This window comes from Narcine bancroftii, chromosome 2 (assembly GCF_036971445.1).
Source record: "Narcine bancroftii isolate sNarBan1 chromosome 2, sNarBan1.hap1, whole genome shotgun sequence".
In the NCBI taxonomy this organism is placed as follows: Eukaryota; Metazoa; Chordata; class Chondrichthyes; order Torpediniformes; family Narcinidae; genus Narcine; species Narcine bancroftii.
Window position 1 is genome coordinate 285217596 of NC_091470.1, and position 26841 is coordinate 285244436.

A 26841-nucleotide genomic window follows, 5' to 3' on the forward strand; every position below is an offset into this window, starting at 1 on the left:
TTGAAGGGAATAGGGAAGATAATATTTCAGAACATGGAACGGGTGATTGGCAGATAATCAATTGGTGGTAGCTTATCAAAGACATTTAAAATATACCCAGGGTATTCAATTTCTCTTACAAATATGTCCAGTGATCCACTGGAATTTACAATAACAATTATGAATGGCATTTGGGAAAAATGAAATCTAAAAACCGTTTTCAATAATGTTTTATTTATCACTCACGGAACACAGTTGAAATATTATTGTTGAACAATTTAAACAGTCAACTTTCCACTGATATTAGATTGTTCATTTCAAAGTGGAATAAAAATCTACAATGGTGCAGTTTAAGTACCAATCTTACAAAAATATTTTACGGACAGTCAATAATATTAGTACATTTGGTATAATACAATGTAAAGTGAAATTAAAATTAACCAATGTACAAGTTTTTTTGAATAGAAAGATGTATTGGTTTTTCAAACAATTTATTATGACTTCTAACAAGCTTACTTTTGTTTATTAATGTTAGAGATAAGAAGCCCTTTATTCTTGCTTTTAAATTTGCTTTCAAATGATGCTGTGAAATAACTGATGAGAGGTTAATTTTAACTCTGGTGGATATCAGGTTGGCTGCATGTTCTACTTTTTTCACCATTTTTTTCTACTTCCAAAAGCAAATTTGACCTCAGTGCAGCTTTAAAGTCCAAACCTCACATGAGAAAAACTGACAGTTTCAAAAGTTCTGTTTTCTCTGCTATATAAAAGCACAGGACTTTGATAAATTCAAACAAGTAAATTTAAGGCAGTTTTATGATCTACCTTACAGGGAAGTGCATCTCAAAATATCAATGTTGTCCACTCTATGGTTGAACATGGAAAGCAGTAAACCCCCTGGAATCCGACACTTACAGGGATTAGTAGCCAGATAGGTTGCCAATCAAACAACTGTAAAATTCACCTAACTGCTAGGGGGGCACAAGTTTACATTTGTATATTTTTAACCTATTTATTTTGCACAGTATTTTTGTTGGTTGCTTGAATTCTGGATAGTAGGGGTTTTACTGTACAACTTTTTGCATTTAATAAATTGGATGTTCAATATGTATTCATACACATGGAACATCAAAAATTGTCATAAAAGTTCCCATTGAAAAACAGGAAATAAGAGCAGAAACAGCTGAAAGTCTAAAGGTTTTCTTTTTCTGGTCTTAAAGACATTACAAGTTAAAGAATCTGCTTTGGTAGCCGATTCTGGGCAATACCTTTATTTCTTGGGTGTCATACTTCCCTGCGCACATCTTAGGTGAATAGTACATTGTTGGAAACCAAAAGTCTTATTTCTGGAAGAACCTGCCAGCTTCAGGCAGGCATCCTGGATGGTTGCAATCTAATATTGCTGTTGGTACAATCAGGAAGGTCTGTGGTGAATCCCCATTCCATTCTGATGTAAAGTTGTTAAAATTCATGCCAAATGTCTGTGACATCGAATAGGCAAAACTACAAACTGTCGAAGTGCATAGGTTTCATGAATAACATTGACAAAATGATTTCAGCAAACCTCAACCCAAGTTTGAAGGATACTAGATTAGACTTGATCATTTTAGATTCTTGTATTCATAGAAATATACATCACAGAAACAGGCCCTTTGGCTCATTGAGCCCACAGTGACCGTCAAATATCCAACTTCACTAATCCTACATTAATCCCATTTTTTTTCCCCTTTGGATATTTTCATCCTCCATATTCTTCCTCTCATTTCTAGCATTTAACCTACCAATCCACAGGTCTCTGGGATGTGGAAGGAGATTAGGGCATCTAGAGGAAACCCATCCTGTCACAGGGAGAACATGCAAGCACCACAAAGGCAGAAGTAGGGATCAAGATGGAACCCCAGTCTCTGGCACTAAGGGAGCACCGAGGTCCTGCCCTTTTGCACATTGAAAGTGAATACTAATAGGATACATTTAAAATATACCTTCAATGGATTCCCAACATGTTTAGAGTATATAAACTGGTCTTGCTTGGAGGCTGCTGGTATTTTATTCATCTCTGCACAAGATGTAAAGAGACCTTTAAAAACAAAAACTGGTTCTAAATTGCTCAAAACTGTGAAATATGTTTGTCACTGGGTGTTTTTGTTAAAGTCTGCCAATGCTTGACAGATCATGCAGACATTCCTTGCCTCCTAGATTCACTGAGATGTCAATGCACTAAATAAGTTTTGTTCCCTATCTTGTGCAGCATTCAGAAGGTAGGAAAGGATAAAATTGTGATTTATGCAATGATGTAAAATTTAGAACAACGGTTTTCCTGTTAAAATGCACTTTTTGATGATCTAATAATCTGTTTCTCCGCTAACTTTCTCTCCTGTCCTGAAAACACTGTACTGGACATTCATTTCACAGGAATGATACAGCTCAGTCACTGTGTAATTAAAATATATTGAAAGATCAATTGCAAAAAGTGAACAGCATTTCTTGGTGCTTGTGGTACTTGATCCAACTTTATATTGCTTCCATGTGTAAGACCTTAGTGTGCAAAATTACTGAGCAATAGCAGGGATGCCCATCAGTGTGCACCACACTCTTTATACCTTTTGGTTCCAACCTTGGAGTGTGAAGACTTGACAGCAACACAGTGTGGTCTTCATCCAAGAAAGCAATCCCTAACACAGGGAGAAAAGCCTTCTTGAGCAGTCCTTATAAAGACAGACCTTACTTGCTCCATTGTTGAAGAGTCCACCAGAAAAATCAATGATGGTTTCTCCTCCATTGCAGGCAGACCTAGATTTTTCATTTTTTATTGTGGGTGAAACAATGGATAGGAGGAAACCAATCTTCCCCTTCAGTGTCCTCAGTTACAGCTTTAAGCATCGGATCTCTGAGCGGTTACTTCCATTACCATCTGCCCTCGTTTACAAATCATCTAAAAGCAGCTCATATCAAACATCTTTCAAGTTTAATATTTCATAATACATTGGCTATATATCAATAAAATGAAAATTACTCATTCAACAACTTACATCACCTATCAGTGACCTTGATGAAGGGCTCAAGCCCGAAATGTGAATGATAGATCTTTACCTTTGCAACATAAAGGCACTGTTTGACCTGCTAAGTTTCTCCAGTATTTGTGTGTTTTTTCTTTTAACCACGTTGTCAAAAGAATCCTGTGTTTTACCTCACCTATCAGGGAGGTTAGCCGAATTAGAATTATTGAGACAACTATCGGGAACAAATAAAAACCCTCCAAAGCAACTGTATAGTTTTCCATTTGGAATTTCCATTAAAATTGATTTGCATATTATCAAATAAAAACTCTGTCATGAATGAACATGACTGAGCATTTTTTTTAGATTAATGACTAAGAATTTGCCGTATCAACATCAGCTGACAACTTTCTGTGCTGGTTTCTTTGAAGCCAGCTTCTATTTCAGGACAAACACCTCAAATGGAAAAACCAAGCCATAATTGTTTAAAAAAATTTTTTTAAATATTCCTTTAAATATTTGAGAGAGAAACTTGGTATGACTAAAATACATAAAAAGTGTTTATTGCTAAAGTTGGCATTTTAATCATTGTCCATTCCACCTTCTGTGTTTAACTAATTTTAAATAACTGAAAATGACTAAAAATGTTGTCAGATCAATTTACCAGATGTATTAGAATACAGTAGTCAGTATCTTAATAAATGAAGCTTTTTTTTTTTAAAAAAGTTGTACAGTGTCCTTGTTGAATTGAATTACTGCAAATAAGTGCATTCACAAAAATCTCCCAAAAGAGGATTTGTGCAACGAGCAGGGTGTCCATTTAATTTTTTACCAGTATGAGACTGCAGTTCTGCGTCTGCATAGAAGATCACTAAAACTTGGATTGCATTGAATATAGCTTACATTTAAAATTCCTCATTTTGAGCTACACTTGTTGATAATGAGTGAATTAAGTGAGAAACGAACAGAGCAACCAAGGATAAAGTTTACAGACTTGACTTTGTATAATGCAAGTATTGATAACCAGCATTAAACTGGGAAAATACCCATATGATTCAGGCTTTACCCTGTAAAGAGGTCTCATTTGTGACTAACAGCACACCATGCGTAATGCCCCTGATAACCGAACAATTCAAAGAATGTTATATTTCCTAAATATTATTTCTCCTCCATTTTATTTTAATTTTGAACAAGAGCTCTTAAAGTAAATCAAAGCAGCAAAGAATGATATGCATAAAGAGGGAATATTGAGCTATTCTAATAAATCAAAAAATAATTTTGCAGAAGCTGAACATTTGAAATAAAAACAGAAAGTTACAAATTGATCTCAAACCTTGACTGAACTTCCTCCTCCACAGATGCTGCCTGACGAATTAAGTATTTCTAGCAATTTTGTTTTAATATCATTTCAGAAGGACTGAGTTTTCCCACAGAAAAATTTGTTAATCTGTGGCATTAATGTCATTCTTGCATGACATTGAGAACCAGCTTATGATGTTATACGAGATTACAGACATCAGGGAAATCATGTTGTTGTTAAGTTTTGGTGGGGAGGGGGAGGAGTAGGGGGAATGCCATCAAACCAAAGGGCCCAAATATTATTCATGAAACGAATTGTGAGAATCTATGAAGGTAAAGATTTGGGCTGTTGAGGGAAGTAAGAGGAAATATAGTCAGAGACAGGGTTGGATGAAGAGAGTGCAATCCTCTGTAAATGTTGAAGTAATGTAAATGTTATTGGCACAAGAGCCTGCTCATGTGCTACCTGAAACAACAGATCTTTTTGTATCTGAGCTGCCTGGGGCTACAGTTTATAAATTCCCATTGTTATGGGAAAATACTTAAGTGACCAAAAATGTGATCACTTGCACCCATATGATTGTCCTATTTGTCTTACATATTTAAAAATCTTTTGCTTTATGTAATGCCTGACATGGGTTATAGCAGGAGCTTTAAATAAAATGGTTAGCACCATGAACAGCTTTAAGAACTATACTGCCCCAGTTATCTAGAGCAGAGCTTATTTAACATTTGCTTTAATTAATGTTTTTGGCAAGCAAGTTTCAAAGTTCATCTAAATTACCCGTCAGTTTTAACAGTAATCTAGGTGCAAACCTATACATACCCATTAAGGAATAACAATAAATTGTTTTTCCTTGTCGGTAACATTACTTCGTATCCATGCATAAAACTTGCTGGAAAATGCTTTCTATTCTCACCTGTAAATAGGAACAGTGATATTCTGAAGTATTATGCTGTTTTTCTTCATGAATACAGTGCCTCATGTTGATAATACATTTTGCATTTCTATGAGCTAACTCGTTGAAAGTTAAAAGCAGTAAAATAATGTGTCTCTGAAAGATGATAAATTTAAGGCAATGTTTTCAGTGATAATAATGGGTATATAATATGTTCTGCGAAGTCTCTTCATAACTCTTTTGACAAATCCTAATATGGCATTGCTAACTTATTGTGAAAACCGAACAGATCACTTGAACCAATACAAGTAATTTGAGGTTACTCGTGGGAAGCATTGATTGTTATTGCAGATTCCTCCATAGCTGGGTGGACATGCTGAGCAGGGCATTCCAACCTTATATGGTGCTTCTCCAATCCAGTTGCCCCTAAACAAATATTAAAATAACCAATGAGTTACCATAGTTCAAGTCATACATGATTCTGAAATGGGACCTGTACAGATCGGATATGTGTTCCATAAAACTATGATTTAGTGCATCTTATGGAAATCTTGTGTTGCGTTCCCTGAATGCACTACGGTCTGGAAAAATCAAAGAAAATGAAGTGCACAAGTAGTTTCTGTTGAAAACATACCAATGTAACATTGATTCTTATGCATTCAGCAATATTTGAGTTGTACAGGTTGTTTCATATAGCTGTCAATTTGTTGACAATTGCTAGATATTTTGATTTTTTTATGTTATATTGAGTGAAAATGTTTTCATACTCCCTTGATTTGGAAATTGCTGCTCATACGAGTTTGCTGATCTCAAATGAAAGACAGTTGAAATTCTGATAAAAATTCTGCAACTATGATCCGAGAGCTCATTGTTGATGTAAAATGGGGCTAGCTCAACCAGGAGTAAGAAAAATATAACAATTAAAGAGTTTGGGCTATTAATTAAACTATTAAATGACCCAGAACATCCCTATTCAATAAGGCATTTTGGGTACTTACTTCGATATCAAAAGTAAGCAGTGGGATGGCAACTTGCAGTTAACACACTCTCTTTGATCCAGTGCAGAGCACACATGGAATTTACATAGACTGCTTATTAACTTGGTTTTAAAAGCTGGCCACTGCTTACTGCTCTCTCTATTGCCCAAGTGCATCAAAACTAGGTTTTGATGAATAGTCCGTAACACTTCACGCTTGCAGTGATTAAAGCCAGCCTGCACCTCTTAAAGGACAGATGGTAAGAGGTTACCTCAGGACTCAAAGCAGTTTGTTTGATAGCCAAAAAGTGAGAACAGCCACACAGAATTTCAGTTAAAACTCTAGAGGCCTTGGTAATGAAAGGGAGGTGTAGGCCTACACTAAAGCAGCAGTGGCAGGAGACAGGTGTCAAAGTCACTACAAAGATTCAAGGCTCAATGGCATTGCTGCAACAATTTCAATAACCTCACACATGGTCAAATCATTGCAAACTTTCAAAGTAGTCTTCAACCAACTATATCACTGGGCTTACCCATTACTCATGAACTATACTCCCATTAGTTATCCACCAACAATTCTGAGTAATTGAAACTCTTGACCACCAGATACATCCTCAAGTGCTTGGCAATATTCCACATCTCATTACCTGCACACACTTGATGATGACAGAGTCTTGCTATGTGTAATGTTATCATCTCGGTGGGTCAGAACAGGTTGAAAAATATTTCTGGGAAAGCAAAGCAACATTCCTTGCTGTAACATCAGTCAAAGCCACCAAATTGTTTGATTGCTTCTAAATATTCCTGACATTAGATATCAGTGAACTAGATAGGTTCACAGTTACTATTACCAATAAAAGATTTATATTTCAGATATTTAACTATTTAGAGTGATCCCCACAGGATTCTGGATCATGGCAGCGGACCAGCAAAGGACTCAGCAGCTTAAGGTCACACCAGGCTGCTGGAGACTGGCTTGTGTGAACAAGGTATCATGGCAGTGCTTTGTGAGGGTGCCAATGACAAGAATGGGCTTGGGTGCTTACAGGTTCCAAATCAAATTAGGGGTTAGAACCAGGGGCTGAGAAAGGTGCTCAGATCCACAACTGGAATGGACAACAAAACCAATGGCTACAGAGGTAACAGGAGCACAGGAAGCAGTAACATAGCAGGAAGTGGTAGAATCCACAGACACTCGATTTTTCCAAAGGGACTCTCTTCTTTTACTTTCTCTCGGGTTTCTAATCTAGTGGTGCATCTTTATGAGAAAACAAAAGTAAAACGTTGTGCATTTATGCAATACATGACAATGAAGAAACCAGAACCATATTTTTAATCTAACTTGAGTGGTATTTAACATTGTACCTCCAGACTAATAGTTCAAGCTAAATGGAGTCAATGATCTGGCAGAGTCCTGTGCACCCAATATAGAGCCTGACCATACCATGGATTTCACTAGTTTTTCCACTTTCAATACATGAATTTGAAAGCATCCACCTCCTAATTCAAGAATGGGTTCTTTCCTGCTGCTATCAGACTCTTGAATGGATCTTCAGTTAACGAAAGAAAGCACTTTATTTTCTTTTTAACCACACACTGCATTTTTATTTTATGTGACATTATCCTCTACCTGTGTGTTTCATTTAAACAATATCCCTTGCTCTTTCATTTTTATCCCAGCATGACTTGCCTGAATCGCATGCAAAACAAAATTTTATGCTGCATCTTGATACACGTGTTGTTAAACAATTCAATATTGAAAAGCGGAAGGGTTAAGGCAGATTGAGCTTGTTGGCTATTATCAAATGAAGTATAGAAATCTACCTAGAACTATCTTTTTGTGGCTGAATAAAAAAAGTGAACATGAATCTGAGCACGTACTTTGATGCATAGTTGCACACAAGGTAAATAGCACGTCGCCAAGTGGAGCCCCAAACATACATATTGTTGCAGGTATTGATCGCACATCCTATTCGGTTCGATGTTGCCCAAACCATCTGAAACACACAGCAAGTATGGTTTTCCATTATTCTACATTTTAGCTTCATTTTAACAAACAAAAAGTCAGAAGGAATATTTCAAAAGTTTTTACCTGGGTGTAGTGAGTGCACACTGGTCCATTACATTTCAGGGGACATCTGGGATTACACTCTCGAGGATATGGAAAACTGTAATCCTTCACTTCATCGTACCAAGGTTTTACCAGCTGTAGAATATTTCGATAGCTACTCGGAATTATAAATGTTTTTAAGTTGTTAGATCTTGGATTAGAAATCCAAAGCAATAACTAAACACTTACATTTTTACAGTATTTATCCCATCCACCATATCATTTCACAGCCTATTACAGTAAATAAATCCCTTAACAGCACAGTGCTTTCTGCCTTAATCAGAGGTATTCCACAATAAGCTTTGGTAATGTTGGTTGAAAAAGGAATATTGACCAGCAATTCAAATAATATCCTGTACACTTCATAGAGATTCCAGGGATTGTTAATATCCATACGAGTTATTCACACAGAATATTGGATTAACATTTCCCACCAAAGTGTTTGATCTCTAAAGAATCGCTAATGCAGGATTACATGGGCCATTTTTTGTTCCTCCTCTAATGCATGCCACTTAGTTCTGGCACATCACTCTGCAAGTGTAATCCACCTGATCAGACCTCATCCTTTGACCATCTCATTTTCGAAATCCTAAACTATTCAGAAGATCTCAAATCAAATTATATCCAGGCATCAAATGGCATGTAGACCCATCAATATCTACCATTAAATAGAAATTTGGAACAGAATCCAGATTGATTCTTCTCCTCTTTATTTGGAGGTGATTAAGATCAAAAGTGGATCCCAATCTGCTTGGCTGAAATAACCAAATACAACACAAAATTTGAAAAGGAACAGCAGTCTTCCCAGTCAACACGACTCAGGGTATAAATGGAATCAAATGAACTTGAGTAGAAAAGAAAATACATTTCAAATCACATTTCAAAAGAAGCAATTTAAAAGGAAACATTCACCGTCCAGAGCGAACTGAGAGATTTTGTCCAAGGAATCTCAGTAAATATTTTGGTCCATGGTCCCATATACACATAGCAGCCCAAGACTCAGCAGACTTTGCTAGACTGTCATCCCAGACCTGTATTATCAGAGAGGAAAAAAAAATAACTTTGCATTATGAGCCATGATGGTGACTTTTTATTTCAAATATTAAACACTATGTAGTACCCTATGGATAAAGTAGACTTCATGTTTAGTATTTTCTTTTCCATCTTAAATTCAAATAAATAAATAACAATGGTCATTATTTAAATAATGGTAGATTTTCACTATTTTTTGTGATTAAAAAGATGTCTTTTGAGTTAGGGATCAAGTTAATCTATTTCCATGTCAACACTTTCATGTGAACAGTAAATGTGTTGGAAAAAAAGACAAACAAGGATTTCAAGAGTATTGGAGAAAGTGATGGGGAAGAAACAGGAAAATGTGTGAATGGATTGCTTTCCAAAGATCTGGTATAAGAGTCTCAGTGGCCTCCTTCTCGGTCATGACAATGCTCTGATTCTCACGCATAATGTCCAAAGGAAATCTCCCAACAATGAGCATCTTTCTTTTGAAAATACAAGTTTATAGTCTAATCTCTCGTGTAACAATGCAAGACGCCAATGATGTACACATGAATCAATATATGGACCATATATTGTATTCAGAAATTCAATGCAAGTTTTCATTTATCCTTATCGACTGAAATCCCAGTGTCACCAAGTGGTGCCAAATCAGCAGTTTGATGGGATTTCCCATTTTAATTGATCACTTAATTGACCTAGCTTCATGACACAACCTGACTCAGTGTTGCAACATGATTTTAACATGCATCTCTCAAATTGCCTTCTGAGAAATAGGTCATGGGCATTTTTTTCTCTCACTGGTTCAAATTTCCAGTCACGAGAAAGATGCATTAGCCGTGCTTAATGGATTTTAATTACTGAATTGACTGCTGTCTCCTTCGATGCAATTCTTGAGCTCAAATCTTTATTTATAATAGATATCGGAACAGTACACAACAGATTCATGCAATTCAAATAGCTCAACTAATGAAATTATTTCTGGAAAATTTCAGTGGAAAAGTAGTCGAGGATTAATGGTAAAGTGAGTGACTGGAGAGGAAGGAAACAGACAAAAAAAATTTCAGAGCAAAGGAAAGAGTCTTTTTTCTTCTTTGGCTTGGCTTCGCGGACGAAGATTTATGGAGGGGTAAATGTCCACGTCAGCTGCAGGCTCGTTTGTGGCTGACAAGTCCGATGCGGGACAGGCAGACACGGTTGCAGGGGAAAATGGGTTGGTTGGGGTTGGGTGTTGGGTTTTTCCCTCCTTTCTCTTTTGTCAGTGAGGTGGGCTCTGCGGTCTTCTTCAAAGGAGGTTGCTGCCCGCCGAACTGTGAGGCGCCAAGATGCACGGTTTGAGGCGATATCAGCCCACTGGCGGTGGTCAATGTGGCAGGCACCAAGAGATTTCTTTAGGCAGTCCTTGTACCTCTTCTTTGGTGCACCTCTGTCACGGTGGCCAGTGGAGAGCTCGCCGTATAACACGATCTTGGGAAGGCGAAGGTCCTCCATTCTGGAGACGTGACCTACCCAGCGCAGTTGGATCTTCAACAGCATGGATTCGATGCTGTCAGCCTCTGCCATCTCGAGTACTTCGATGTTAGGGATGAAGTCGCTCCAATGAATGTTGAGGATGGAGCGGAGACAACGCTGGTGGAAGTGTTCTAGGAGCTGTAGGTGATGCTGGTAGAGGACCCATGATTCGGAGCCGAACAGGAGTGTGGGTATGACAACGGCTCTGTATACGCTAATCTTTGTGAGACAAAATGGAATCATGGATTGGGGGAAAGTTTAAAGCAAGATGGCCGGGAAAAATACTCTAATGTCCAGCAATGTTCATCACAGGTCAAAGATTCCACTGCAGTACACCAGATGTTAGAGACTTCTGCTTGTGCCGACATAGAACCTATAAATAAAATGCAAAATGGATGGATCCACAAGTGTGACAAGGTGGGGGTGAGGGGTCACCCTCCACTTCCATGCTGGATGGCTTCCAATCCTTGTGCAAGGTTAATGCTGGTCTCCACACTATTTGACATTGCAGTCTGGCTTGTCTTTCATTATACGTGGAATCTCCCAAGACTAGTGGAGCAGCCATTCTCAGTGGGAGCCCTACGCGCTCTCCCCAGGGTCCACAGCACAGTTAAGCAAAAACCCTGTTTTCTTTGCAGTTCACAACTTTTTCTGTGTGTTTTTCTGTAGTCAGTAGGACAGAAGTATGGAAGAAACCAAAACTTGACTGCGTCACAGGTAAGGGGGCCCCTAAACCAAAAGATGATCAGAATGGCTGTCGTAGAGTATGGAAGCAGGATTTTCCACCCATCAGGACAGTTCTAACCATCAAGCACCTATTTATACCAATCCTACATTGATCCCATTTTACTCCTGCTAAACTTCCAACTCTGACAGGCTCTAAGAGTTACCTACACACTAGAGACAATTTACAGTGGCCACTTAATCTACCAAGATGCATTTTTATGAGATATGGGAGAAAATAGAACACTAGGAGAACCCAGGGCAGCTTGATTAGTGTAGTGGTTAGCACCATATTATTACAGTGCTGGTGACCAGGGTTTGAATCCGGAGCTGTCTTTAAGGAGTTTGCACGTTCTTGTTGTGTCTGTGTGGGTTTCCTCCAGGTGCTTCAGTTTCCTCCCAAGGTATGGGGATTCCTGGTTAATTGGACATCATATTGTTACTGTACTGTATGTCTAAGAAAAAATTTGGCAAAATCTGCTCCAGCAGCACCATTGTTCAGGACCTCCAACTGAATGGCATTAATTCATGTACTGCCAGTCTGAGACCACCCACAAATTGGAGGAACAACACTTCATCTTCCAACTGGGCACCCTCCAACCAGATGGCATTAATTTACTACCCCTGTGACTGCAGGAGATACTCCGCTTGCGTTCGCACCTCCTCCCTCTGCACCATTCGGGATCCCAAACAGGCCTTCCAAATGAAGCAACATTTCACTCGTGAATTTGAAGGGGTCATCTACTGCATCCAGTGCTCCAGTTTTGGTCTCCTCTACATTAGAGGAAATGGACGCAGACTGGAAAATCACAGTTGAACACCTCACCTCTATCCTCCGCAATAGTGTCGATCTCCCATTGGCACCCATTTTAATTCCCCATCCCATTCCCATGCTGACGTGTTGGTCCGTAGTCTCATGCAATGCCAGTCTAACCCAAATTGAAGGAACAATATTTCACCTTCTGACTGGGCTCCCTCCAACCGGTTGGCATTAATATGGACTTTTCTGGCTTTCATTAAAACTCCACCTCCACCTCAAACCACCCCCCCCCCCACTTCTAACCCCTGCCACTTTCTGCTAGCTGTCTCTCACTTCCTGTCTCCTTTCGCACACACATGATAAATTCTCACCTCTTCCCTCATCATATCCAATTAACATCTTGTTTGATCATAATTCATCCCCCAGCCAGCACTGTCTGAATTGGGAGATTTTCTGATTTTGGCTCATTCTGTTTATTCCTTGAAGAAGTTCAGGCCCAAAATGTCAGCAATATATTCTGAAAGCCCAACCGAGCTTCACCAGCATTTTGGTGTGTTTTTACTACAATCACGACTTTGGCAGACTCTCGTGTTTCACTAAGGATTAAACCTGGGTCACTGGAGCTTCAACTAGCTGGACCACGCTGTCCAGATTTGTAGGTTGTCTCATTGAAGCTCCTACATTAATCCTCTGCAACAGAACATGATGTTCCCTTGCCCTCATGATATCTGTCATCTGGACTTCAGCAAAACCAGAAAATGCTGGAAAATCTCAGCAGGTCAGGCAGCATCTGTCGAGAGACAGTCAATGTTTCAGGTCTGTGATCTGTTGTTTTGAAAAAAGGTCGCAGATTCTAAACATTGTCTGTTTCTCTTTCTGCAAATGCTGGCTGACCTGGTAAACTTTTCGTATTTTCTGTCTTTATTTCAGAATTACAGCATCTGCACTTTTTCTGATTTTCATTTCCTAGCATAGTTATGTAACTCAAACCTTATCTCTAACTAATCCCGCTCTTTGAACTGACAACTTTAAGTGTCAAATTAGATGACATGATTCTTCATTTTATGTTTTTCTTGTTCTCCCAAGTTGGACAGGTTAAAATTCTGAGCAGAAAAGCTGAAGGATAAGAATGACGTGAAGAAAGCATAATTAGAAGGATTCTGGAGCCTTAAGAGAGGGTGAGGTGTGGCAGACAGCAAAAAAAGGCACATGTTTGCGCCATCTCATATAAGAGGGTGGCATGGCTGGCATAGCAGTTAGCACAATGCCTTTACAACGCCAGCAACTGTGATTCGAATCTTGCGCTGTCCGTAAAGAGTTTCTACGTTCTCTCTGTGTCTGCGTGAGTTTTCCCCAGGAACTCCAGTTTCCTCCCTCCGTTCAAAACGTACCAGGGGTGTAGGCTAATTGGGTGGCACGGACTCGTGGAATGAAATAGCCTGTTAGCATGATGTATATCTAAATTAAATTAGAATTACGAGTTAAGAAAAAAGACTCGAGAAGGATGATTAGCTAAAAGCGATTCAATAGCATTCAATGCCATGCTGCTCGCTGTAGACTCTATTGTGGACATGCCAACTATGACAAGCACAGTGTTCGTCTGCATCCATCCTTGTCCCCACCATTTGCAGCTGCAGGCTCCAATCTCCAATTATATAACCCGCATTCTCCATTAAAAGATTGTGAAGATTGCACAATGTGTTTGGGTAAGGGAAACAGTCGGATTTCTGCCAGTTCAAAGCTGAAATAATGATAATGAACAGCCAGCACGAATTTGGAGCACAGCCCTCCCAAGGTCAATTCAGTGCAAACACTGCTGCAAATGCTTTTGAGCACCATCCAAATTACAGCTACTCGATTCGAGGCAAAACAGATAAAGCGTGTGCTGCACTGGATTTGCATCTTCTGAATGGAGGCAAAGAAAATGAACATTCAACACTACAGACCAGATTCATTTGAACATCGTTCAACAGCAATAGAAAAGCACACATGATACAATACTTCAGCTTCAAGTTTACAATTCCACGAGTGAGTCGCTAAATAAAGAAATGGATGAAATTCAAGAAAGGGTGTGAATGCCAATGCAAATTTGGCGACACAGTATTCTATGAGAGTCACAAGAAATCCTGGAAAGCTCATATCTGTACCAGTAATTGCACTATTGGCTTCACAGGCTTTTGTACAGCCACGAATTAGAAACATATTGTATTCCTGAAGATCTGTTCCTCGTCAATAGGTCACGAAAGAGCCACACATTTTCTACATAGACAGTACGAAAATAAGTCATAGCTTACTTCATATTGTTCTTTAGGGTGTCCTTTAGAAAAGGCAATATTTGTAGTTATAACGAAAACAATTACCAGTATTTAGCTTGTTACAAACCAAATACATCGATGCCTGATTTTAACCACTGTATGTCTTAACCTTAGAAAAGTCTATTCAATGCACTAGGATTGTGAAGCATGTGCTAATCTAAAATTACATGCTGAATGTTTGCACACAATCATCATTTGCCCAAAGTTAAATTATCATAGAAGTGTGGCAGCTCACCATAAGCAGGCGAACCAGACCCGCTTGTAAGCCACGCGGTGGGGCAGCCGGCCAAAACGGCGTCATCGTGGGGGGGGGGGTTTCCCTTCCTTCCAGCTCAGGGCTCAGAAACCAATGCTTGGGGACCATGTGACGCCCAATGTCGTCAGCGCCCTCCAGTGCGGTTCTCAGCAAGGATGGGAGTATAAGTGCAGCCTGCAATAAACTAGTCTGCTCACTGAGCTCAACCCATTTGGTTGCGTGTGTTATTGCAGGAGCAGTGTAGCCGCCGCTAGAATTGGTGACCCAGACTGGTTCAAACGTCTTTGAACCCATCATGAGCGAGCCTGAGATCAGCGCTATAGCCGTGAAACTGCCTGAAATCTGGGTTCAGGAGCAGGAGACCTGGTTTGTCCACGCGGAGGCCCAGTTTCACTCCGCCAGATTTCATCCGACACAACCAAATTCTACCATGTGGTCGCTGCCCTGGACCAGGCCACTGCCAGATGCATGCTGCACCTTGTTCAGCACCCACCTACCGAGGACAAGTACGAGACCATCAAATGAGTGCTTACCGGGTCCCTTGGACTATCCAGACACCAGCGGGCTGCTCGGGTGCTGCACCTCGACGCCCTGGGGGACAGGTCCTCAATGGAACTAATGGACGAGAGGTTCACGCTCATGGGTGAACATACCAACTGCCCACTTTTCGAGCGCATCTTCCTCGAACATATGCCTGGGGACATCCACCCGCTGCTGGTTCAGGGGAGCTTCACTGACCCGAAGAAGGTCACCCTGAAAGCCCAAGAGCTATGGCTCGCACTATTCTCGAAAGGATCAGTGGTCCAGCATGTCACGAGGCACGGGCACGACCAAGCCAATCCTGCCCCTAGCACTGCAGTAGAGCACCCGCCCCCTGCAGGGTCCCCCAAGAGCATAACCAAGGCCTCAGCATCCGCTTCAGGCCTCTGCTTCTACCACCAGTGCTGGGGAGCCAAGGCTCGGAAGTGCCATCAGCCTGCTCGTTCCAGGGAAATGGCCAGGCTGACCTCTGTTAATGGCTGCAGCGGCTGACCAAGGACACAGCCTTCTCTACCTGCAGGACTCAGTCAGCAGCAGGCGGTTCCTCGTTGACACTGGAGCCCAAATCAGCATCACACCGGCCACGGCCATTAAATCCTCCCCTCCGTGTGCCCAATGCAATGGTAATCCGGGCATATGGAGATAAGACAGTCCACTTCCAGATCGGCCAACAGAATTTCATGTGGAGGTTCACCGCCTTGTCGCTCCCAACTGCCATCCTGGGTGCAGACTTCCTCCTCGCACACAGGCTTCTGGTGGACATTCGAGGTAGGCGCCTGGTGGATGCCCATACCATCCAGGCCATTCGCCTCGACGCCTCTCGCTCAGAGCAACCGCAGGTGGCCGTGATAAGAGATGAGTTCCAGCAGATCCTGGACAAGTTTCCGACACTCCTCAAGCCACAGTTCTCTGCTGCCTCGCTGCGCCACATGGTGTTCCACCATATCCCCATCCAGGGCCCGCTGGTTCACGCCAAGGCATGTCGACTCCCGCCTGACAAGCTCCAGGTAGTGAAGGAGGAGTTTTCACACCTGTTGGAGCTGGGGATCATTCAGCGGTCCGACAGCTCGTGGCCCTCGCCGCTCCACCTGATCCCAAAAGCCTCCGGCGGCTGGCATCCTGCGGAGAATATCGATGGCTCAACGAGGCAACCGTTCCTGACCATTACACCATCCCTCACATCCAGGACTTTACGGCCAACCTGCACAGTGCGAGGGTCTTTTCCAAGATTGACCTGGTGCGTGCACATCACCAGAACCCGGTGCACCCCGAGGACATACCCAAGATGGCCATCATCACCCCCTTTGGCCTGTTTGAATTCCTGCACATGCCATTCAGGCTCAAGAATGCCGCTCAGACCTTCCAGCACCTCATGGACTCTGTGGGCAGGGTCTTGGATTTTGTCTTTATTTATTTGGAAGACATCCTTGTCACCTGCAAGGACCGGGTGCCACACAAGGCCCACCTACGTGCCCTTTTGACTTCATCCTTACCATCAACCCAGCCAAGTGTCAGTTCAGGAAAGAGTCCATGCAGTTCCTGGGTCATAACATCATGGCCGAAGGAGCCACGCCCACCGCTGCAAAGGTTGCCGCCTTCAGGGAGTGCCCATTCCTGAACAGCCTCAAGGGACTGCAGGAGTTCGCGGGTACGGTCAACTTTTACAATCGCTTCATCCCAGGAGCTGTTTGCATCATGCAGCTGCTGTTCGCCCTCATCACAGCCAGGCACAAAATACTCGCTTGGAACCCAGAAGCCTGTACCGCATTAGAGGCCACCAAGGACGCCCTCACGAAGGCCGCCATGCTTGCCCACCTGCACACCGACCTGCATATGGCACTCTCTGTCGATGCCTCTGCCACAGCCGTCGGTGCCATCCTGGAGCAGCAGGTGAATGGGCATTGGAAGCTGCTGGCATTCTTCAGCCACCTACTCTGCCCTCTGGAACGCAAATATAGTGCCTTCGACCGCGAGTTACTGGGCATGTACCTGGCAGTGTGGTATTTCCGCTATTGTTTGGAGGGGAGAACTTTTACCATCTTCACCAACCACAAACCCCTCACCCATGGGGTGAGGGCAAAGGATGCTCGTGATGGCAAAGGATCCCTGGTCGGCCCGCCAGCAGCATCACCTCTCCTTCGTGTCGGAGTTTACCATCGACATTCGACAGAAGGCGGGGAAGGACAACGTGGTTGCCGATGCACTCTCGCGACCGGCCATCTGCGTGCTGACATCCAGCCTCTACTTCGACCAGCGCGCCTGGGACCAGGATGCTAACGAGGAGACGAGGGCCTTCAAGACCGCCATCACTGGCCTGCAGTTCCGATACCTCCCAACTCCGACCGGCGAAGGCACCATCCTGTGCGATATCTCCTTGGGCACCTCACGGCCAGTAGTTCCACAGCAGTGGCGCAGGCAGGTTTTCCATCACATCCACGACCTTTCACATCCGTCCATCAGGTCCACGGTCTGGATGGTGTCAGAACAGTTTGTATGGCATGGGCTGCAGAAGCAGATCGCGGGCTGGCCAGAACATGCACCCATTGCCAGACGTCCAACTTGCACAGGCACACCAGGGCGCCCATACAGGAGTTCGAGCATGTCTGGGAACGGTTCAGCCACATTCATGTGGACATCGTCGGGCCCTTACCCGTTTCCCAGGGCAACCATTACCTGTTTACAGTGGTGAACCGCACCACTCGCTGGCCCGAGCTGATCCGGATGCCAGATACCTCCACTGACTCCTGCTCCCGAGCCCTGTTGCATGGTTGGGTTGCCCAGTTCGGTGTCCCGGCTCACCTCACCAGCGATCGGGGCGCCATTCACATCTGCGCTATGGGCACAGTTCGCCAACAGATTGGGGATACAGCTACACCACCCCACGGCCTACCAACCGCAGGCCAATGGACTGCTCGAACATCTGCAACACCACCTTAAGTTGGTGTTCATGGCCCACCTCATCGGTCCCAACTGGACGGATGAACTGCCTTGGGTGCTCCTGGTCATCCGCTCTACTCCCAAGGAAGATGTGCAGGCATCATCAGCTGAGCTGGTATGCAATGTGCTGCTGGCACTACCTGGTGAGTTCGTCAACGCACCTCACAATCCCTGGCGGTCGCCGCATGAACTAATTCCTCACTTCAGGGCATGCTTGGACTCCTTCAATCCCCCCCCCACCACCTAGGCATGGCACCCGCCCGACTCACATTTCTGGCGAGCTGGTTTCTGTGGAGTTCGTTTTTGTTCGGCGGAGACCAACCGCAGCACCTCTGCAGCAACCTTATAACATAACATAACAATTTACAGCACAGAAACAGGCCATTAGGCCCTTCTAGTCCGCACCGAACCAAACACCCCTCTCTAGTCCCACCTCCCTGCACAATGCCCATAACCCTCCATCTTCTTCTCATCCATATACCTGTCCAACCTTTTCTTAAATAATACAATTGACTCTGCCGCCACTATTTCTCCCGGAAGCTCATTCCACACGTCTACCACTCTCTGAGTAAAGAAGTTCCCCCTCATGTTACCTCTAAACCTCTGCCCCTTAATTCTTAACTCATATCCTCTTGTTTTAATCATTCCTCCTCTTAACGGAAATAGTCTATCCACATCCACTCTGTCTATCCCTTTCATAATCTTAAATACTTCTATCAAATCCCCTCTCAACCTTCTATGCTCCAAAGAATAAAGACCTAATCTGTCCAATCTCTCCCTATACCCAGGTAAACCCAGGTAACATTCTGGTAAACCTTCTCTGCACTCTCTCCACTCTGTTTATATCCTTCCTATAATTAGGCGACCAGAACTGCACACAGAACTCCAAATTAGGCCGCACCAACGTCTTATACAGTCTCAACATCACCTCCCAACTCCTATATTCCATGCAATGATTGATAAAGGCCAGCATACTAAAAGCCTTCTTCACCACCCTATTCACGTGAGTTTCTACCTTCAGGGAACGATGTACCGTTACTCCTAAATCTTTCTGCTCTTCTGTATTCATCAATGCTCTCCCATTTACCACGTATGTCCTGTTCTGATTCTTCTTACCAAAAAGGGGCCTTACAGGGTTATAAAGCATTCTGGCTCGACGTTCACGCTGGACTTGGGCAGCAGGCACGAGCTGTTTACCATGGACAGGCTGAAGCCAGCGCACCTCGATTCCACCGAGCCCGTGGTCTTTGCCCAGCCCAAGAAGCGAGGCCACCCGGTAAAAAAGGACATTGGTGCCTGTTCTGGGGGGGCTGTGTGGCGGCTCACCACAAGGCAGGCGAATCAGCCCCACTTGTAAGCCATGTGGCGGGGCAGCCGGCCAAAATGGCGCCGTCAGGGGTTTCCCCTCCTTCCAGCTCGGGGCTCAGAAACCCACACTTGGGGACCATGTAACGTCCGAATGACATCAGCATCCTCCAGCGCGGTTCTCAGCCAGGTCCGGGCTGGGAGTATAAGTGCAGCCCAGCAGCTTACAATAAACTAGTCTGCTCACTGAGCTCAACCCGTCAGGTTGCGTGTGTTACTGCAGGAGCAGTGTAGCCGCCGCTACAGAAGCTTAAAAAAAATGTTTCAAATGCACAACAGATCATGCTACATTTGTGGAAACCCCAGAATCCAGAATAGTTGGAGAAATTCAGTGGGTTGAGTAGTATCAGTGGGAGAAAGGATAGCCATATTTACCTGAAGCACATGCAGAGGGATTATCTCTCTGCCCAAGGCTCCAACACCATGAAATGGAGCACCCAAGTCATCCAACCACCAGAGTCCCACCTCTAATTTTACCAGCTGTCAAAACCACAGGAGCAATAGGTCAGTGCTTAAATGCTTCCATCATTTAGAGTCAATTAAAACAAACTATTCATACCAATAAATAATGCAAAAGAATTTGTCAAAATGTAGAAAATAGAGCCTACTTTCACCTTCACCTTCAATCTGCATCTGACAATTATTACCTGAAGTCTATAGGGTCTGGGATAGCCTTGAGCAGGCTCAGAGTGGTTTTGTTGACCGGAACAATTGGCAGGAGACATGAGAGCTGACAAATTGATTTAGACTTGCTGAAAGGTCATCAACACGAAGTACGAAAAATTAAAGAACTGCAGATGATGAAAACATGAAATAAAAACTGGAAGTCACAGCAGCTTAAGTGGCACTTATGCTAAAATAAACAGTTAATACTTTGGGTCAAAGACCCTTTTGTGCAACTGGAAAAGTGATAAACTTTCAAGATACAGAGAGGCTGCAGATGGATGAGGGGGTGATAAAAGGGGATATCTTATTCTGTCTTTGGCAGAGCATCATCGCTACATTGTATTCATTAGCCTCTTGGTCACAGAATGCCTACAGTTCAGTTTAGACTGCAGGCATTCCGGGAAAATGACTAGGGGTCTAGGAGGTAAGATGTCAGAATGGGAATGGCACCCTCATTCCCATTCCGAGCTTTTTACACAGCAGGCATTTCAGAAAAATGGGAGTATCTTTCTGGAATGCAGCAGCTGTTTAAAAAACATATCCGATAGGTTGATGCCAGGACTTCTCTGGTGAAAGGCTGATTGCAAACTCATCTAGTTGATACGTTAATGAAAACCATTAGAGAAAACAAATAAAGAGACAAAAGTGGCTATGTAATGCAGGACAGGGTCCATGCAGAGAAGTAAAAGTGAACAAAGAAGATTCAAATTCGCAGTATATCAGACAGAAAGAAAGAAAACCATTAATATTGCAGATGAACATTCTGAACAGAACCAACAAGCAGAGGAAGTGAGTAACCTGAAAATGTACGCAGAGAGAAGATGCTGTGCTGTTCCTCAAGTTTCCACTCATACTTGTTTGCAGGAGGGGGCAGACCAATCTGTCAATGTGGGAATTGGATGAAAAATTAGAGGCAGATCATTGGAAATTCACAGTCACCTCTGCAGGTTGAACTACAATGTTATCAAAGCAGCCCCATTATTTGCGTTTGTTTCTTCCAATATCGAGAAACCATTACCTGAGAGCGAATGCTAAAATGCAAGTGAATTATTGTGGCATCTGTAAAAACTGTTTGAGTCCCTGAATGGTGGGCGAGGGTGATGTAAAAGAACAGGTATTGTGTCGCCTTGAGTCTCATGAGATCGAATGTGGTTGATGGAGAGGGTAGAAGACCAGGGTGCACCAGCAATCGGGACCGGACCAGGATTTGAATCCCATGCTATGTGTACGTTCTCCTGTGTCTGCATTGTTTTTTTCCAGGGGCTCTGGTTTCCTCCCACCATTCAAAAAACATACCGGGGTTGGGGCTGTAGGTTAATGGGGTTTAAATTGGGCAGCACAGATTTGTGGGCCGAAATGGCCTGCTACCGTGCCATTATGTCTAAATTTTTTTAAAATTAAAAACACTGAAAGGGAAAGAGAGTTGCAAAGTATTTGGCAATATATCGTGAAAGGTGGAAGCAGATTTGAAACAATAATTCTGATCTCTCTCCACTGGTGCAGTCTGACCTGCTAATTATTTCCTATAGTATCTTTTATTACCACACATTATGCTTTTACAAAATTTATCTACATCAGGTTAAAAAAAATTCCTAACAGGAACATACTGTCTACAATTTGAAGTCCCTTTATTGAATCTGCCTTGCCTGATCTATTGTCAGTGATATAAACTAATACATAAAGCCCAAGCCAAAGGCAAAGACTGAAAAAAAGACACACAGTTCCCTTCAAGTACCTTAATCTTGATGATCAGTGCCTGTTCCTGGGAACAGGCAACAGCTGCCAGAAGGTAATGAAAATACTGTGTCTCTCTTCTCCTCTTCGCCCTGCTTTCCATGGTGTGTCTATTCCAACCAGATCTCTACACTATCCCATCATTCCACTCCCAATATTTGGTCAACTCTTATTTTCTTCCTCCTTTTATAAAAACTTGTGAAGGAAGTCGAGGATTGACCTGATAAAGATACATAAAATTTTAAGTAGAGATGGAGCAGATTGTCAGGATCATTTTCCCCCACTGTAGTGGGATTAAAATGAGAGAAATAAGATATGAGGAGAACTTTTTTTAAAATGTTACTGTCATTATCTGGAATGCACTGCAGAGAAGGTGCTTAAATCAGATACAATCAAGACATTTAAGAGACATTTGGAAAGGCATTTGAAGATCTAGGACATAGACCCAGTGTGGTCAAATGGAATGAAGTATAGATGGGCATAAAGGGCAAGTGGTGGGCCAAAGTGCCCATTCTGTGTTCCACAATACAGAAGTATTGCTATTTAGATGATCCTGGCCTCAACTCGGTTTTTCAACTAATCCCCTGGACTTATTCCTCCAAACTCCTGAAACCCAGCCCATGATTCTTTTTCCACAGCTTACTGCAGCAGAAAATTCCAAAGATTCACAACCCAATGATTGACGAAGATCCTCCTCACTTCGACTTTGAAAATTTAACCCTTCATTTTATTCAATGAATGTCCCTTTATCCAATTCTTGTCTTTCTTCTTTCTCAATAATGTATTTGTTGCACAACTCTCTCTTCCTTTTTTTCGTCAGTTGACCGTCACATCTTTATCACCTTACAGGAACATTTCTTTGTATTCTCTCCACTTTTGCAGCAAAATAAAAACATATGTTCCTTTAAGCCTAAAAACATACTCTAAACATTAAGCAACTTATAGTTATCTGAACTGCAACACCAAATTCTTCTCTAAACCATCATTTAACACTATGTTCTGGCTCTGATATTAACTATTTAATAAAAATTAATTTTAAATGTGCCAAACTAATTTTTAAAGGACTCTAGTTATATTTAATGAATGATTCTAAAATGACTAAATTGAAACAATCCAATTTTAAGGAAATACCTTCCTGAAATACTTTTACACAGACTTTCATTTTCTTGGATTGAACTAGACTTGGGCAATGGCCACCCAGCTTGTTTCGCAGAGAGGAGTCCTTGAAAGGGAAACATGCACAGGTCAAATCAGGTCATGTTGGGCCCAGCAGGTAAAATTGGCTAAGGTCAAGCAAATCAAGAACTGCATTGAATGGCTGCAGTCAAAACTGTGTTGAGGTACAGGTCTTAGAGCCTTGAGTGGAAGGAGTGCTCAGGCAAAGTAGAAATGAGGCTGGCAACTAATTCTCTATGTGGACTCTAACACTTTCAAAGGCACGTCTGAGGAAGTAGTATGCAATAGAGCAGAAGTTTGTAAAGAGGTTATTGCTGAGGATGCAAGACAAGCAAGATAGTACAAGAAAGCCTGTGAGAGTGGAGTCAGACATTCAGTTTATTTTTTTTTCTTCCTGTGAATATTCACACCAAGAAGAAGAATCATGAAAAGAATGAAGCTTCTAAATTATGAAGTGAAACTTTCGTATGTAATTCCAGGACCATACCTCCTCCAGAAAAATTCCAGGACCATACCTCCTCCAGAAAAATTCCAGGACCATACCTCCTCCAGAAAAATTTCCTCTTTTAAAGTACAAAATAAATTTAGAGCCACAGAAACATTCAAGTTTTCTGTCTGTACCAACTCCTCCTTAGTCATTTAAAACATTTTTATTTGTTTAAAAGATTTTTTAGCATGCATAGCTATCTAGAACATAGAAAAAATACCAGGAACAGGACTTTCAACCTTCTTCACGCCTGCACTACCAGTCAATCTGTTAGCAACTGATCCTCCCTATCAGTGTCATATTCCCACTCTTTCCCCATCCATTTTGATGCAATTTCTGTCTAGAAATCCATCAGCTTCTTAAACATATTCAGCAACACAGCCTCCATGTGCTCTATGGTCAAGCATTTCACAGGTTGCTAACCTTTCTCTTCGTCTCAGATCTAATCCCTGTATCCTGAGATTGTGATCCTTGGTTCTGAACTTTCACGGCTATGTTAAACATCCAGTCTGTCAAGACCTGTCAGAGCTTGTATGTGTCAATATGACCTCCTGTTTTTCAAAACTCTAGTAATTACAGACCTGGTCAACTCAATCTCTCCTTATAAGGTTTCCTATCCTGCCATCCCCAAAAAGTGTGGTAAACCTGCACTGCACACATTTGTAAGAACATAAGATCATAGTATATAAAAGCTGAAGTAGGCCATTCAGCCCCATGAGTCCATTCCACCATTCCATCATGAGCAGATACATTCTCCCACTCAGCCCCACCTTTGATACCTTGATTATTCAAATACGGATCAATCTCTACCTTAAGTACGCCCAACAACTTGGCCTCTGTCGCTCACAGTAGGAAATTCCAGAGGTCCACCACCCTCTGGCTGAAGAAAGTCCTCTGCCTTTCTATTTGCAATGGTTGTCCTTCTTGTCCTTGACTCCCTTATCAGGGGAGACAACTTTGCCTCATCTACTCTATCCAAGCCTTTCAACAATTGAAAGGCTACTTTCAATTTCCCCTTCATTCTTCTGAACTCTAAGCAGTACAGTCCAAGAGTCAACAAACCTTCCTCATATGCTAATCCCTTCATTCCAAGAACCATTTTTGTAAATTGTCTCTGAACCCTCTCCAATGCTAGAACAATTTCTTAAACAAGGAGCCCAAAACTATATCCCGCGCTCCTTGAGATCATACCAAAAACCTCATCTTTACATCCTTGTTCTTATATCCTATCCCTCTAGGAATGAATGCCAACACTGCATTCGCCCTCTTCACTACCAAAATCAACGTAGAGGTTAACCGTTAAGCTAATCTGCATGATGACTCCCAAGTCCCTTTGAATTTCCCCAATTTTGAACATATTTCATTGCATTTTAATGTCTACCATGAAATTAGACTCATGACTTTTCAGTCTCTTTCTGCCATGTAGTTCTTTACCATACAAACAAGGTCAGTGGTAGGATCATTGTAAATACCCCAGTAACCTCTCAGCTCTTTTCTCTTCTTCCCCCCCCCCCCCCATTATAATAAACCCAACTCCTGCTTGTAAATGCTTCCCCCCCCCCCCCCAAACTTCTTATTGAAGTGTTTGCTTAATTTTTGGCACACCTGAAGAAGGGTTCAAGATTAAAATGTCAACTGCCTTTTACTTTCCATGAATTTTGTATGACCTACTGAGTTTCTCCAACAATTTTGTGTTCTGCACTTGATCCCAGCATCTGCAGATTTTTCAGTTACTTGAATTATCTGGCCTTGCTTAAATAATTATAAACAATCCACTGGCATGATTCATGACCACAGACCTCTCACAGCTCCCGCAAATTAGGGATTAGGAGGGACTTGGGGGTACGTCTCACCTGGTAGAGCAAGCAATGGAATGCACATGAATTGAGAAGGAATGTTCCTGGATCTCTTAACTCCACAATTTTAAGAAAGAACCTTTATTTTTAATCAAGCATGTGGTCATTCCCAATCAAGTTTGGTAGAGGGGCCTTCAACTGGAATTAAAAGTAAATCACAAAATTCTGTAGACTCCGTGGTTGAAGTAAAAACACAAAATGCTGGAGAAGCTCAGCAGGCCAAACAGGGTCCTATATGTAGCAAAGGCAAAGATACAGAACCAACATTTCAGGCTTGAGCCCTTCATCAAAGTATGAAAAAATGACGGCAGGTGTCCAAACAAAAGAGTGACAGGGTGGTGGCAAAGGCAGGAAATGATAGGTGGAGAAAGGAGAGAAGAGACAGCAGCAATAAGGGGGAGGGGGATGGCTGGGTAGGTGGTAGAACTGGAAAAACAGGAAGGGGAAAGCAAGAGCGAGGAAGTTTAGTGGAAGGTAGTAAAGTCAATATTCCTGCCATGTGGCTGGAGAATGCCTAGTCGGAAAATAAGGCATTATTCCTCCAATTTGCAGGTGGTCTGGGAGGGATAGCGCACAAGGCACAGACATGAGAGTTGTGGGAGTGCGGCTCGGAATTGAAATGGTTGGCCACTGGGAGGTCGAAATTGTTGCAAACAGAGCGGAGATGCTGAGCAAAGTGATCTCCTAATTTCCGACTGGTCTCTCCGACGTAGAGAGCAACACAAAGGGTGCACCAGGTGCAGTACATAAGTCCTCTGGATGTACAGGTAAAGGGTTGCTTTATTTGAAAGGCCTGTTATGGAGCCCCAGACTGTGGTGAGGGAGGAGGTGTAGGCTCAAATGTTGCACCTCCTGCAGGCACAGTGGAAGGTGCTGGGGACAAGCTTTCCACTGACATACACTACAAACCCTCCAACTCCCAGGACTACACTTCCTCACACCCTGTCCCCTGAAAGGATTCCATCCCCTCCTTTTAATTTCTCCATCTCCACCGCATCTGTTCACAAGATGAGATCTTCCAGTCCAGAGCTTCTGAAATGTCAGCCTTCTTCCACAAATGTGGCTTCCCCTCCACCACTATTAACTTCGTCCTCACCCACATCTCCTCCATTTCCCCCTCTGCTCCAAAATGCAACAAACATAGAATCCCCCTCATCCTCACCTACCACCCCACCAGCCTCCACATCCAATACATCATCCGCCAGAATTTCCGGTACTTACTTCAGGATCCCACAACC

The 26841-nt window shown here is 42.6% G+C and overlaps 1 protein-coding gene across 1 annotated transcript in view; it reads right to left on the reverse strand.

Moving 5' to 3' along the window:
• Window positions 1-363: 363 nt before the first annotated feature.
• The window catches only part of pi15b (peptidase inhibitor 15b), a 43100-nt gene continuing 16622 nt past the window's right edge, over window positions 364-26841 (reverse strand). The window contains exons 3-6 of the mRNA XM_069921179.1: window positions 9172-9290; window positions 8242-8374; window positions 8031-8146; window positions 364-5599 (exon numbers count right to left, since the gene is read on the reverse strand). Of these exons, the coding sequence (XP_069777280.1) occupies window positions 5464-5599; window positions 8031-8146; window positions 8242-8374; window positions 9172-9290 (504 nt within the window). The 3' untranslated portion in view covers window positions 364-5463. The remainder of the gene's footprint in view (window positions 5600-8030; window positions 8147-8241; window positions 8375-9171; window positions 9291-26841) is intronic.